At 47.7% G+C, this 14635-nt stretch overlaps 1 protein-coding gene across 1 annotated transcript in view; it reads right to left on the bottom strand.

The window, feature by feature from the left end:
* Positions 1-13101, bottom strand: part of LOC142584787 (glutathione S-transferase Mu 2-like) — a 42626-nt gene extending 29525 nt beyond the window's left edge. Inside the window, exon 1 of the mRNA XM_075695050.1 lies at positions 12822-13101. Within this exon, the coding sequence (XP_075551165.1) occupies positions 12822-12919 (98 nt within the window). The 5' untranslated portion in view covers positions 12920-13101. The remainder of the gene's footprint in view (positions 1-12821) is intronic.
* Between the last annotated feature and the right edge of the window lie 1534 nt (positions 13102-14635).

The raw sequence follows: 14635 nt of genomic DNA, 5'->3' as shown, positions 1-14635 counted from the left end.
CATGTGTATAATGATGTTTAGTATGTCGTGGTCGCTAGTTAGGTTTTCATGGGTGTTCTCCCAGCTCGTAGCATATTCACCTTTGTGCAACGCGAGGTCCGGTGTAGTAGGAACTTGATTTTGCGCCCCTGCGCGAGTTGTTACCCCCGGAGTGTTGAGAACTGTGTACTGAAATTTGTTTATGTTGTCTTCCAGCAACCTGCCCGTTTTCGTGTTCGCCTTGTATCCCCATGATGTGTTGGGCGCATTGAAATCTCCCATGATGTAAATGTCATGAGTCTTCTCATCTTTTTTAGCGTGCTTGAAGATCTGACTAAGGTTGTACGTGGATTTTGGTGGATTGTAGACGTTGTACAGCTTGGCAGGTCGTTGTGAGCTGTCCGGGTATATTGTGGTTATTAAGACATACTTTGCTAAACAGTCTGGTGCTGTTTCCGTGTAGTGTTTAATGTTATGTTTTACGTACGTCGAAATTAATGGTAGGTCGTATTCATTGTGCGCTGAATGTGTAGCTGTATATCCTGGGATGTTCTGTTCTTTGTATGTTTCTTGCAGAAGTAACACATGTGGTGGGTTTTTCAATTTTAGGAAGTATTGCCTCATTATTGCTTTTTTGTTACTGAGACCGCGGCAGTTCCACTGCCAAACGCAAAAGTTTCCGTCCCTTACTTCTGCCATGGATTAGCGACCTTTGCGGTCTTAGACTGGGTGTTGGAGGTGTCGATTGGGTCATCAGGAAGTTGTCTCTTTTGCGAATGAGACATGTGGTCCATGTTTTCGGAGCTAAGATCTTCATCTGGAAGAAGGCGCTTAAGCATGCGGTCTACTCGTTGTTCCAGCACGGTTAGGCGTGTTTCGTGACGTTCGTAGGCTGAGGCAAGTTTTTCGACAATATCAGTGAGGCGGTCGAGTTTCTTTTCTATGCTTTCGAAGCGTTCTAACAGGGTCTCTGATTTGTTTAGACGAGACTCTAGCGTTGAACGTGTCTTGTGGGAATGCGCGTGTAGGACGTGTTGCTGATATTGTGGTGCTTCGTAAATTGGAGTAGGGGACTGTGCTTGTGATGTTAGGGTCTTGAAGGATGGGGATTGCGGGATGATAGGAGTGCTTGGCTTACCAGGCGCCTTGGATATGATGGTTTTCCCAGACTGTGGGGTGCGCGCAGGGCTTTTGCTCGAGGCCGGTCGTTGCACGTTCGGTGTAGCGCTTGCCGAAGTCGTCGGCTGTGACAGCGGTGTGTTAGGTAGCATGTCTTGTTGCTTCTTCTGGGGCTGTTGCGTCTGCGTTGTTTGCTGTTGCTGTCCGTGCGATAATAATGCAGGGTATTCGCGATGGTAATCAGTTGACGTTGCGGTGTTGGGGGCGCTGGAACCAAGCGTAGGCTGTTGCTCGTTGCGCAGTTTGATGCGTTGCAAGTAGGCTCGTTCTGTCTTGTTATGGTCTTTTTGCCTTTTAATTTGGCAGCTGGGGTCGTTGGTTCTATGATCGCCACCGCAGTGCAGGCAGAGGAGAAAGCATTGGTGTTCCTCTCCTGCCTGCTTGAGTTGTCTCGTGCAGTCAGGACATCTGAAAATAGTTGATTTGGTGGGGCAGTTGTCAGCACGATGATCATACATCAGGCATAAGGAACAGAACTCTGCTTTGGGGTGGTGTGGCAGACATCGGAACATAGCTCGATGATAGAGGACTTTCCTGGGGACAATGCTTCCTTCAAATGTAATAATAGCAGTCTCTGAACGGCCCATCATCCGGGAGGCTAGTATGGTGGGCCCAAAAGTGTCCAAGTTCTGCATCAGGTGCTCCGAAGATGTGCCGGCGTCAACTCCATGGATAACCCCTCTGCAGGAGTTGGCCGGTGCGGTTATGTATGCTGTGACAGTGTGCGTGGTTCGAATGCGGTAGGATTACTCACGGCGTCAGCAGCTTGCGCTGCGTGTTTGGCGCCCTGTCAAACGGTAGTGATGGTGCGAAACAGCGTGCCGATATTAATAGCCGGGTTTCGGGAAAAACAAGATCTTGACAGCTTTTTTCGTGCAAATAATTTAGAGAAAGGAAGCCGTCTACTTGAAGTGGGGCACGTCTACGACGTGACGGAAGCGTTGAACTCGCACTGATCGAAAATGACTTCTAGGTGTATTCCACAAACGAAAAATAACGCATCAGTGAGATGCGTGAAACTCAGCGTAAGTGACTTCGTTATCTACGGTGTGGACGCATGAAATTATACGTGACATTGATTCTTGAAGGTCGGCGACAGAAGACAAATCCTAGCGGGGAGCTGCGACTGCCGTGCTGGCATCGCAGGGAAGTTCAAGCACGCCGCGGTAGTTTCCCTGTGCATACAGCACGGCAAATGCGAATCCAAAACATCTGATCCAAGAACGTGGGGCGTACAAACGACTCGTAAGACCTACCCGAGGTATCCTAACGTTGCTCTCCCCAAACACAAGAAAAGGTGAGGAACTTACCAGCTGTGTTAGACTACGCTGGGAAAATATTCTCGCCCAAGTTACTGGAAGTTCGATACTTTTATGTTGCTGCGACTTTTCAGTGCGTGCAAAGCAGGTTCCAATACGCAACGTTGTCAAATATTTTGGCGATCTCAACTACCCCTTAGTTGATATGCTGGGCGCAGAAGGGTGTAGCTCGGGTTACACTTCAAGATTGCTCAGAAAAGAAAACAGCTACGCGCCAAACAGTGCACACACACGCTTTGCGAACGCAAGCGGGCCGCCCGGTCGTATCCTGCCGGGTGCGCGCTCGCCGCCGCGAGGGGCGCCCTAGTAGGCGCGGAAACTACGTTCGCAACCTGCCTAATGGGGAACCAGCGCTGGAGTTTTCACGACGCCTGCAGCGCCGCCCTGGCGGTCAGAACGTGCACAATGCAGCCGCTCCCGCGGACGAAAATTGCTACTGGTAGTGGCGTTGCGTGCCCTGAAAGTCGAAGGAAAACAAAAGGACGCGGACGATTCTGTTGCGTATACAAGTGCCACAACTACGTCGGGATGAGGGAGGATGTATCCTTCTGCGTCTTTCCATCTAAACCCTACGAACAAGAATAGAGGCGGCGTTGGATCCAAGCAGTCAGGCGAGCGGAGTAAGTTCCCGTCTTGTCGCCCGGTCCAGCAGTGTCGGGCTGGTTTCTAAATCGAATTTCGCGTGGGTTATTCGATAGTTAAGACGGTAAGCCGTGGCAGGCAGTACCAAACAGCAGAATCTGCAGTCGGCATTTCGTCGGAAACAATATGAGCAATAGCATGCACCATCCGGCATATGTACCAACCATTTTTCCTTCGTAATACCACCGCCAAGCCCCTTCCAACGTCACCGCATCAAGCGAAAGATACGAAAGGTAAATATTATCCATTTATTGCCAAGAATTATGTGGGAGGGAAGCTGCCTTGTAATGCGAGTTGTGTGCGCGTACTGCCGGCGCACGCGCGACTAAGCTGCCTATGTGCTTTTTAAAAATGCGCATGAGGACTCGGCGCTGAGATGCATCCGCTAAATTTATGTAATTAATGCTAAATGTAGCCAGCGTTGTTAGGGATCCAGCAGCGGAGCACTCAAACCTTTGCTTGCGCGAGTCAGCTGATGCGATAAAGCTTTCTTCTCCATTGACTGCTGTGGCGAAGTAGCCTTAGAATTTTTTATGTCTAGCCAGAGAAATATGGAATGTCTTCAGGCCAACTAATACTTCCGAAACCATAGCGCAGCACGACCGGAGCCGTAGCTGCTAGATTTGCGAGGCAGCTAGGCGCAACCGTTAAAGAAACACACGTGCTCGCCGCGACACACTGTGAAAAATATATAAAGCGTAAAAAGCTTCTTTCGTCATTTCTTCACTTGATGGCGCTAGCTTTACGAAAACTGTCAACTTGAAGCGGCGCGAAAACGGAGACATACGAACTATATATTACGACCGCGCACGTGTGTTTCGTCTGGTAGGGAGGCTGGAATATGCCGCGTCTCGTCTCCAGGGCAGCGTGCAACGCACTCTTTTCGACGTGCCGCCTATCCAGCGCTGGTTCCCCATATGGGAGTCTTGCTCTGGAGTTTGAGGTATAGTAGAGGCGCCTGGTGGCGGCGCGCGAAGCGTTATCTGGGTAGTACCGGCTTGGGTAGTATTGAGCCCTGGCTATCGGGAAGCACGTTTCTAGCCCAAGTTTTGCGTCGATCCGCGCTTTTTTCTGCCCTGTTGCGAGTGCGAAAAAGCTCATCACTTCTCACAAACCACGCCGACCACGCTGCGAGCTCACCGCAGCCTATAGTTTAACGAAAACGGACTCTCCGTGAGACGTAATGCTGGCAGCAGAAGGAATCGGAGACGCCGATCCGGAGAGACCTAGCTCAGCCTCGAAAAAGCGTTACCGTCGTTACTTCTGCGTCGTGGGCTGCCATAAACAAGAAGGCCTGAATCCCAACATCAGATTCTACCGTTTTCCTTCAAGGCCTCACGAAGCCAAGCGTCGGGCGCGCTGGATAGCTGCAGTTCGTCGCGCTCGGTAAGCGAAACCTCGCGCCATGCTGACTGATTCGCCTGTCTTGAAGCTTGCTTGATTATCTGCGTTCTAAAATTCAGTCTTTTGCACCTACACTCTCGACGGCATACCGACATAGCAGCAGGCATGGCTGGTCATTCACAATTCGAGACCCGGCTACAGCGACAATTAACAATTCGACAGGTGCGAAGTGGTGAAGTGACCAGGTGTGTGCAAATGAGCACAAATGGTTGGTCTCATTCGATGACAGTCCACTACTCCACTACAAGCACCACAGGTTAAGAGAGTTAAATGCGCTCATCCTTGATCTCAAGCCAGCACGTTGAGGCAGCGCAGCAAGGTAGTATTGATTGCAGCACATCGATGTTCGAGCGCTGTCATTAAAAGCTACATCAAGCGAGCAGCGCACAAGCTCGCGTTGCAGCACGATTCGCACGTACGTTACTGGGAGCTCATATGCATAGCATCAGTTTTTATCAGTTGCTAAAGCGACAGATGGCCGCTACTACAGTGTAGGCTTAACTACTTGTCTAGCAGCATGCAGTCAACAAAGATTGCAGGAGGCCCGCCGTTTCGCGTCATGTCGAAAATGATGTCTGCCTATCGATGCTGTGTATTCATTTACAGCAAGCATTTCCTCGCGTTTGTGTGCCTGAATCTAGCAGCGTGCAAACCTTACCTCAAGTTCAACTTCGTACGCGCCTCGCTTCGCTAGCGATTGACACCGCGCTAAAACTCGGCGAAGGTGCGGCCGGCGGCGCGAGCATAACAGTCGGCTGCCGACTCTCGCGCGGCACGTGCTTGATGCGCGGAAGTAGCTGTTACTGAGAATAGATGCGATGAAGCAACGGGTGAGGATTGAAGCCAGGCATGTGCAGTGACTAAAAAGGGCCTCGGTAAGCAGGGAGCGTCTTGTTATTCACGGAGTGAACGAGTACATGCGGAACGGTTTCAGCGTCCCGTTCTCACATCGCAGCCGAGCACTCCTTCCCTTGGTGCAAACGAGATGGCGTCACCAGTCTCATGTCGGCTAATGTTTTTTTCGTCAACCGTCGCTTCAGACGATGCGCATTTCGATTCATCCTGTCAGAATTGGCCAAACATCTTGCTCAGAACGTCGTACAAACAACAAATTACGGTCAAACGGCACCTGTGCGCCGAACTACAGCGTGAACAAGCCAGCGGTTTACGGGAGAAGCATTCGTGAGAGGCACGCGAGAAAAAGACTGCCGCTGCCTGCCGTTTTCACATGCGTGCAGCAGACCCTCGGCATTCTGAGGCATTGACACGGCTATTCCACACATCAATCTACAAAACGACGAGATAAAAGACGAGTTTTTCGAACAGCTCACACGAGGAAGCGGTGCGAATCGGACGGTCGAACAAAGAAAACGCGTCGCTGCAAACGTCAACTCGCCCCTTCGCGCGCTCAGTGTTGACGATCGCTCGCAATGGGCCTCGAGGTGGGTAAGCGTGACACGATATCCGGTTTTGCCGGAGCGTTCGGAGGAGAACGGTAGGTGCTGTGATTTGAGAAATATACACTTAAGTAATTACTTCTCGCTCACTTCTCAGAAAGAGTGTTGTTTTGGTCGCTCTCGGTGCGACAGCTATCACTGGAGACAGAAACCTCGGCGGCAAATTTTTTATTCACTATCCCTTTAAACAACACGAGACTAATCGTGCCAAGTGTTATACTAAACGAAGCCGACAACGAAATGCGATCGTACTAAATTTGATCAAGAACAGTTTAGCGGTCAGTGCAAGATCTTTTTTTGAACATGAGCAGGGAAATATTCAGCACTCTGTTCAAACGTACCAAAGCTGTAGAAGTGTTTACTACGAACCACACACGTAGTTTGCCCAATATGTTGCAGGAACTTAACGTGTCATAACGTTTAATGTATTGCAGGAATCGGGAACATCTTACGCGGGCTGCGTACACCAAGTGTCGAAACTGTGACTTAATGCTTCTGCATCAAATTACTTATGCAAACGTCTCAAGCCAGGGTGTCATATATGACCATTATAGAATGTCTCCCACAGCGCTAAAGCAACTGTAAACGACATCCAGTTCACATTTGGTAGAAATGCGGTTCTTGTTAAGTGTAACGACTTGCCCCGCTTTATGTGTTCCCAGCTTAATTAAAAGCTTACACATCGAAATAACGGCGCCACAAATCATGGGAGCGCCCGGCCAGCACGCCTGGAGCCGCAGCGCCGCGTTTAGCCCTAGCGGCGTGCGTGCAACGAACAGCTATATCCGCCAGTGGAAACACGCCACGTGCTTGACACCTTCGCATTCCAGCCACCATAATCCTGTCATTTCTACGACTACTCGTCTTGCTAGTCCTACGCAATCACCGAACCACCTCAGACATCGGACGCGCTATGAGCTCATAACTATCGTTCTAGTGGATTTTAGTGGCAGCGAAAATTCATGTTTACCATCACTGGCTCTGAAAGATATTGAGAGCGTAGCCATCAAGAGAACTCAGGCTGAAGCGTGAGCAATGCAATGCCCCCATGTTCCACAGCACTATTCATTAGTGTACGTAGACGTCACGTACGTTAAACCCACCAATTAATGTGGGCTAACATATCGTACGTAACCGAAAGAGGGCAGTAACGTACAGAGCATGCGCTGCGACGAAAACACTAGTTCATGTGTGCTATGTGCCTAAGATGTGTTGCACATGCTATTCTAAAACTCCAATAATTTACGGTATGAAAGGTGAATATATAGCACGCCTAACATATCACGTACATATAGTAGTATATGTAACGAGGAAAGTCAATACTCTTTAATCCCGCCAATAATCACACAGGTTCGTCCTGAACTATATTCTACTGCGCGTGAATATAGTCTGTGCTGCCCCCGCACCTGCGGCAGTGCTGCAAGCTACTTGTGACTCAAGGTATAGACCACGCATGCGGGTTGTTTTCCTTTAGGCCTATAACAATCCGAATACATCAGCTGTTCAACGCTATGTGCACATGTTTTTTTTTTACTTCTTCCGTTTTTTTATCAATTAAACAGCAAGCGCTGGCGGGATCTTTGGCGAGACGTCGCGTTCAGGTTGTGCTGATATTGCTAGCTAGTTTGTAAGAGCTCAATTTGCGACAAATCGTGTTTCCCTGTACTTGGCGATGCGGTCTGTTCAAGTGATTGGCAGGATCGCCTATTAGGTTCTCATTTACTGGTGTGCGTCGTGTGCATTGTAGAAGTTGCAAATTTGACGCTGGCAACTTTGAAGAGTTTTTGCGCGATCCATGATGGCGTCAAATACAGAATTACACAATTAAGCTTTCTGCTACTGTTCGTTAGCTTCAGACCCACTCCAAGAGCCCTTTCTGTTCTTGTGGCCAGCGTGCTACGCCGCCCTCTAAATCATCACAGCTCCAGGGTGACACCATCGAGAAAAAATTCGCAGCACCGCCGGAAAGCCGAAGCATCGATTGCGAAAGCAAATTAGTAGCATAAATTAAATTATGGGGTTTTACGTGCAAACACCACTTTCTGATTATGAAGCACGCCGTAGTGGAGGACTCCGGAAATTTCGACCACCTCGGGTTCTTTAACGTGCACCTAAATCTAAGTACACGGGTGTTTTCGCATTTCGCCCCCATCGAAATGCGGCTGCGTGGCCGGCATTCGATCCCGCGACCTCGTGCCCAGCAGCCCAACACCATAGCCACTGAGCAACCACGGCGGCTAAATTAGTAGATAGCTGTCCGACGTAAGAATAGTAGTTTTATCGGCCGTATAAACTTGTAAACATTCCCTTACTAACTAAATTAACAATAATAGAATGTGTAAGCGTGACTCGAGGAGGACGTAGAGGGAAACAGACACGGAGACAGCACTGTCTTTGTGTGTCCGCTTCTTTCTACGTCCTTGTTCAGTCGTGCTTACTCAATATATCATGGATTCAAACCAACTAGCCCGGTCAACTTGTTTGAACTAAATTAACCAGCACTGTGTCACGCGCGCACAGGTAAACATGAACACGCATCGCTCGATGACAACGGAAACTGTCTGTGAAAACGCTGGAGTTATCGCGGCAACAGCCGCGAGCCAATTGACCTCCTTGCATATGTCGCTTCAACGCCTACGAAATGTCGAAAATACAGCGCCTGCGAAGCTGCCGGTACTACGCGCACTGCGCATACATCTCATATCTGAAGATGAGGCCCGCGCGGGTGCGCATTGTAGCAACGTTACAGACTGCTTTCAACACACACGAGCGCCCTCAACGCGTCCATGAATTTCGTGGCCAATGCCGTAGACGTCGCGGTTGCGTACACTCCCTACGCGGCTGGCGAAGACAACCCTCCTCCCTCCCCTCAACCCCGTGGCTTGCGCGCCACAGGAGAGGGCACGCATCTGAGCCGCGTTCCTCTCTCGGGCACGCGAGATTGAACCGCGTTCGCCGGCTCATCCTCACGCTATCAATAATACGGGACCTCACGGCGATGGCGACGGTAGAAATCCGCCTGGAGCGTCCATATAATTGCTATCGTAGTAATAAATTCCAGAAGAGCGGACACACTCAGAGCCCAGACGCCACACTTCCGGCTTTGGTTTTGGGCATGCGCATTGTGAACGCTAGCTGATACGCGTTACACCGGCAGCGCTGATCGGCGCAGCATTTTTATTGCTTCTACTGCTCAACCTTGCGCAGTCTTCGTACGGAATAGTTTTATCAATGAATAAAAATGTTTGCGAGCGATCTTTTCAAGCCTCCACCGAATGTTTGTAGTGTGAAATTTGATAAATATGACAGACCCCTTGTGCAATTATTGAATGTTTATTTTGCTGTATATAAATGCTCGTTCCGGGCTTTTTGTGCATTCATCCAACGTTGTGGCACCAGGTAAGCAGCAGTAGTTCCCATACGGAGCTCCACCGGGCGACGTCAGCTGAAAAAAAAAGATGAATTACGGGCTTGTGTCATATTGGTATTTGGACCTTCAGGAATACGGCGCGTAGAGGCGAAACGCGCGAAACTGGTGAATTGGCGGCATTACAAATAAAATAAATTCGCTTTTACATACGTAGCGTGGCAATATATATCCCAAGTACTATATTAAAATATGAAGCAAAAATCTTATTTGCAAGCATTCGACCTTTCCTGGGCGTTATGTACTGCTCACTAAGAGCACAAACAAGCGGGCTACTGCGCGTTTCCAAAACAACTTGGCTTCAACCGACGCGATAGTACGCTACGTATACACAAAGGTGGCCCCAACGCAGGCTCTGAACGAGACCGTGCTAGACGCTCGCAGAATCGCTTCCACTCGCACTCAAGACAAATGCTTGGGTGCAAAGCCTGTTTTTGAGTCGTTCAGAAGACAGAATTTTCGAGTTACAAGTTCCTGGTGTTTCATCTCCTTGGTGTTACCTTTGTGCGTTGTGCCGGGGCAAGCAACACACTCCCGTGTTATCACTGTCAGCAATTGCTCGTCATGATTTTGACAAGCGTGAGTATCGAAAAAATGTATATGTTGCGTCGGGGCTATAAGAAGCATCACAAATATGTCCCACTAAGATTCAGTACACGCCAAAATAACTGTCACAAAGCCTGAGCTGTTTTTCGCTAACTGCGTCACAAAGCTGGGTGCGGCAAGCGTGCTTCAACTGTATCCCAAAAAGCTACGGAATTAGAATAACGTTGGGATCAGAGAAAGCGTCACGAACTTGTCGCAGGTACATATTCAGTACACGCGAAACTGCGTCACACGGCCGAGCTACTTCTCGCTAACTGCGCCACAAAGCCGGGTGCAGCAAGCGAGGCCAAAAACTACCCAGATAAGTTACAATAATGTAGAGGCCCGTACAAATTGTCGCAAACATTTCTTAGTGCGAGCCATTAACTTAAATTAACTGCGTCAAGGCGGCCGAGCTGTTTTTCCCTAACTGCTTGACGAGTTTGGGTGCGTGGCGTAAGCCTAAACGACATGAAATGCGTCGCAGACTGTCAAACGAAATTTCTCACCTTGCCGTAGTGCGATAATACAGTGGTGGCTAGTTGAACTGCTGAAGAAACGCAAGAATGTGGCGGGAGCCCAACAAACCAGGCTACACAAGAAAGAAAAGACGAGAGGCGGGTCGCCAAAGAGGCGACGTGCAAACTTCACATGCGCAGCAGTCCTCGCTCGCTTCGGTGGCGTGTCAGGCGCATGACACATGCATCTGGCGCGTCTGCTGTGTCGTTAGCTTGTTGCTAGGTAACGTAAGAAAAAAAAAGTCACAAAGTATAAGTTCACTTATGCGCGAAGCTTTCTAGTTTTAGCGCGAAAGAATAAAAAATGAAACAATGTAAGTTAACCTCTTTCGAATTCTTTTTTACGGAGCTCGCCACAGCTAACGGACGGCATTTATGCTGGCGTGACGTATTTCCTGTTGCCAGTTTACGCCAAATCTCCCCTCTTGTTTTATTTGTTTCTGTATGGTTACACCATCGATCTGCCCATTTCTTAGTTCTTAACAGTTGATTTCAGCAGAAAGTGTGTGTGGAGCGCGAATTCACCGATTAAAGTTCAACTCACATAAAGGCGCTAGCTTGATTCTCTCCATCAACACACATTTTAATAAGAACCGTTGGAAATTATTTCGGAAGAATGCATACATTCTCAAGAAAATTCTCAAGCTAATATCTTATTTTCGCAGTGAAAGCTCTGCGGTCTAAAAGTATGCGATCAAATAGAGTATATTGCCAGTAAGTTTGAGATTGCAATCACGTTCCCGGGGCCAAAAAAAATTGAAACGTTCTTTAGGAAAAAATAACGAAGTAGTGAAGTTGACAAAGAAAACGCAGAGAGGTTAAGAACTTGAATCACGCAGAGCGGCAATCGTTATATGATGCACCTTGCAGGTAGCTCACAATCAAGCGTCGTTTGAGTTTCTGGAGAGCTTCACCGGAGTTGTGCAACACGTTTGCTTAAGAGGAAGTTTTAGCTCGAGTGCTCCTATCTAAATACATGTAAGAGGAGAATTCGTTTTTCTCGGCAACCACTGCACCATATTTGACGAGGTTTGTTGCATTTAAAAGACAAACTTAAAATCTAGTGACTGTTGGTTTCGAATTTTTGAGTTAGATCGTCAATTTTTTATGAAAAATTGGCAAAAATCGAAAAGTTTCAAAAAACGAAACTATCAAGTTTACAACTCCGTAACTTAACCACTAAAAATGATAATACAATTCTGTGAATTGGATCTAATAGTACATCTAAAGCGGACAAAATTGATATGTTACACATAAATATAAAAAAAAGGTAATCATAGGGAAATACAACTTTTGCAAAACCATTGTAACCAACGTAACACATTCACGTAAGATGTAAAATTACATATTGAATTTGTCCGCTTTGAGTGATCTAACGGGTGCCGTTTACAGAACCGCGATATCAGTTCTTGATGCAGAGCTATGAATTTGTAAACTTCGCGCTTCTATTTTTTTCAAACGGTCAAATATTTGAAAAACGTTTTAAGAAAATTGAAGCCCTAAATCGAAATTCCGCTTCCAACAGTCACTAGAATTTAACTTTCTCTTTCAAATGCAACAAATTTCATCAAAATCGGTCCAGGGGTTACCTCATAAAAACGTTTTTGCGTTTTACATGTATTTGAATAGGCCGCGTCGGAGTTGGGCCCGAGCTAAAGCTTCCTCTTAAGGCGAGCCATTATGCGCGCTCCGCGACCTTCTGCGATGAGAGCAGCAAAGCGATGAAGACGACGACGAAAGCCAGGCGGCAACGATGATGACATGACAATGATTTATTATGTTCCCACGAAAAAAAAGTTTTAACCTCTTTCACTATGGTTTGGCCTAATGCAAATGGTCTGGGTAAATGGTCAACTGGGTAAACTGGACCACTGGTAGCACATGTTCCCCACATCACACTGTGGCAGAAGTATTAAACTTGAATTGGAATATGGGGCTGCACGTTCCAAAACCACACTCAGATTGTGAGGCGAGCCGTAGTGGCGGGCTCCAGATTACTTTTGACACCGTGATGTTCTTTAACGGGTCCTAAAATCTAAGTGCACGGGCTTTTTCTATTTCGGTCCCGTCGAAATGCGGCTGCCGCAACTGGGATCTAGTCCGCGACCTCTAGCAATACCATAGCCGTAAAACTAACGGTGTGGGCCAAGAAGTTTTGATTTGACGGTTCATGCAGTTCTTGCATGAAGGCGAAATGCATCCGCAAAGTAAGGAAATCGCCCGAGCCGCCACCTGTGTCACGTGGTTCTTTTTATGCTCTATCGTTACAATGGTGCAAGTGCGTAGACAAACAAACTGAAATGATTATTACCTCTTGTCCTCGTAGGTGACGTCTGCATAGGCCAGCAAGTAGCGGATGGACTGAGCGAGACCTCGGATGTCCCAGTAACCGAGGATAATCGGTGCCATTGTTTCGGGCTGATCGCTTCACAGAGCAGCACAATCAAATCAGCCTTCGCGAATGGTTACCCGCAGCAGGATTAGGTATCACAACTGGCTCTCTTCCTGTCCCACTTTGCAGCTTACCGACACGCCGTCGTTTCCCGCCCGGCAGACCGAAGCGACCCCATAAAAAGGCACTGCTAGCTTCGCTCCGCGAGAGCTCTTCCCAGCTGTTAGCAAAAATTGCCATTCTTCTGCTTCAATACATGCCAGAGGTTTCACCCTCATCAGACTGTTATAGTGAGCAGTCAGCTAAGCTGAAATAAATGAAGTGTGGTTTCTGTTGCGGCTGCACCGAAAGCCCCACGTTAATCTGTTGCTGAATCTATGCAGTCCGCATACGTGGCCTGAATTTTCTGTACTTATGTTCAAGTTTTATAGGCTAGCTAAATTGTGTGAGGCATTTCGAATGCAATATTCGCAATCTTATGTCTCGCGACTCGTACAGCGCTGTCGTTTCAGGAAAAAAACACAACTAGACAAATTTTTAATGGTATGAAAACATGGTGTTAAATACAGGAGAGTGTCTTGGGAGGCTAGTTGGTAAGACATTTCTTGTTAGCTTACACTGAGCTAGGGAGAAGACACCGAGGTAGAAGAAGACAGGACGGGAGTGTTGCATGGTCACACGGTTATTATCTGGCTTGGGCATGCGCATAGTTCGAAGAGACAGAATTGTGTGGTTACAATAAACCGGTTGTTAGTCCGCGTTCGTCCTATCATCTTCTTCTACCTCGGTGTCTGGTGCCTAGCGCAGTTTTAAGTTCACAAGCAAAGTGGTGTTAAGTGTAGGTAAAAAGAGGGGCCAGTAGTACCTTCTCTTGGTAACTAGACTTGGTACGTTTCCGGGCTCTTCCTCTGATTCGGGTTTTCCAACACTTCGGCTTGCTGCTGTTTTAAAAAGCATCCGCGAATAGCGTTTTGTCCACGATGCCAGTTATTAAATTCATCTTGTGTCAATTGGCTTGCCAGCTATTAGGTTGTGCCGTAGTCAAAATAAATCCTTTTATGTGGCCCTTGAAATGGCAGTTATTGTTTTCCCTGCAGCCGATAATACAATGCCTACACTCTAACTTACATACTTTGATAGCTGCGATTTTAACAAAGATACTTTATGAAAACAACGGATGGACCACGAACTTAAGTGAAGCTTCGAGGCTTTAAGTGTGTCCGCGTCTGGTTGTTTCTGCGTGTGGGATAGTATGTGAGCGCGTGCTCATTTTTAGCTTGAAACGCTGTCGCTTTTGCTACTAGGAATCATCTGAAGAGATTTCCCTCGTTAGAAAAAGCTGGTCATCGTGCCTTCTCTGGGCGTGACGAGAGCAGGCGTCTGACAACAAGGGGACCAGTGGCTGACGGATAAAATTCCTCGCGCTGCAGAATTTCTCTTGTACTAGTGATATGAATTTAGAATGTACCGTCGACTTTTCTAGTGCGCTATAGTAAGGCACCGAATCTTTTGTGTTCAATATGCCTGGTCTTTAAGACAGCATTGCAGTTTTTATTTTTGGTGATACTAATCTTAAGGATTCCCTAAAGGACCATGCATTTTTATGGCTATGTAGTGACCCCAGTGTCAATGTATTAGAAAGCCTTGTGACTGATATGAAGGCAAGTCTACGTATAAGTACACTCACAGCCAAGGCTGCTAGCACAGAAAAAATAGCAAAAATAGTACCACGT

This window comes from Dermacentor variabilis, chromosome 6 (assembly GCF_050947875.1).
Source record: "Dermacentor variabilis isolate Ectoservices chromosome 6, ASM5094787v1, whole genome shotgun sequence".
NCBI classification, from domain to species: domain Eukaryota; kingdom Metazoa; phylum Arthropoda; class Arachnida; order Ixodida; family Ixodidae; genus Dermacentor; species Dermacentor variabilis.
The sequence above is the reverse complement of the archived record's forward strand: the minus strand, read 5'-3'. Positions and strand labels throughout refer to the sequence as shown.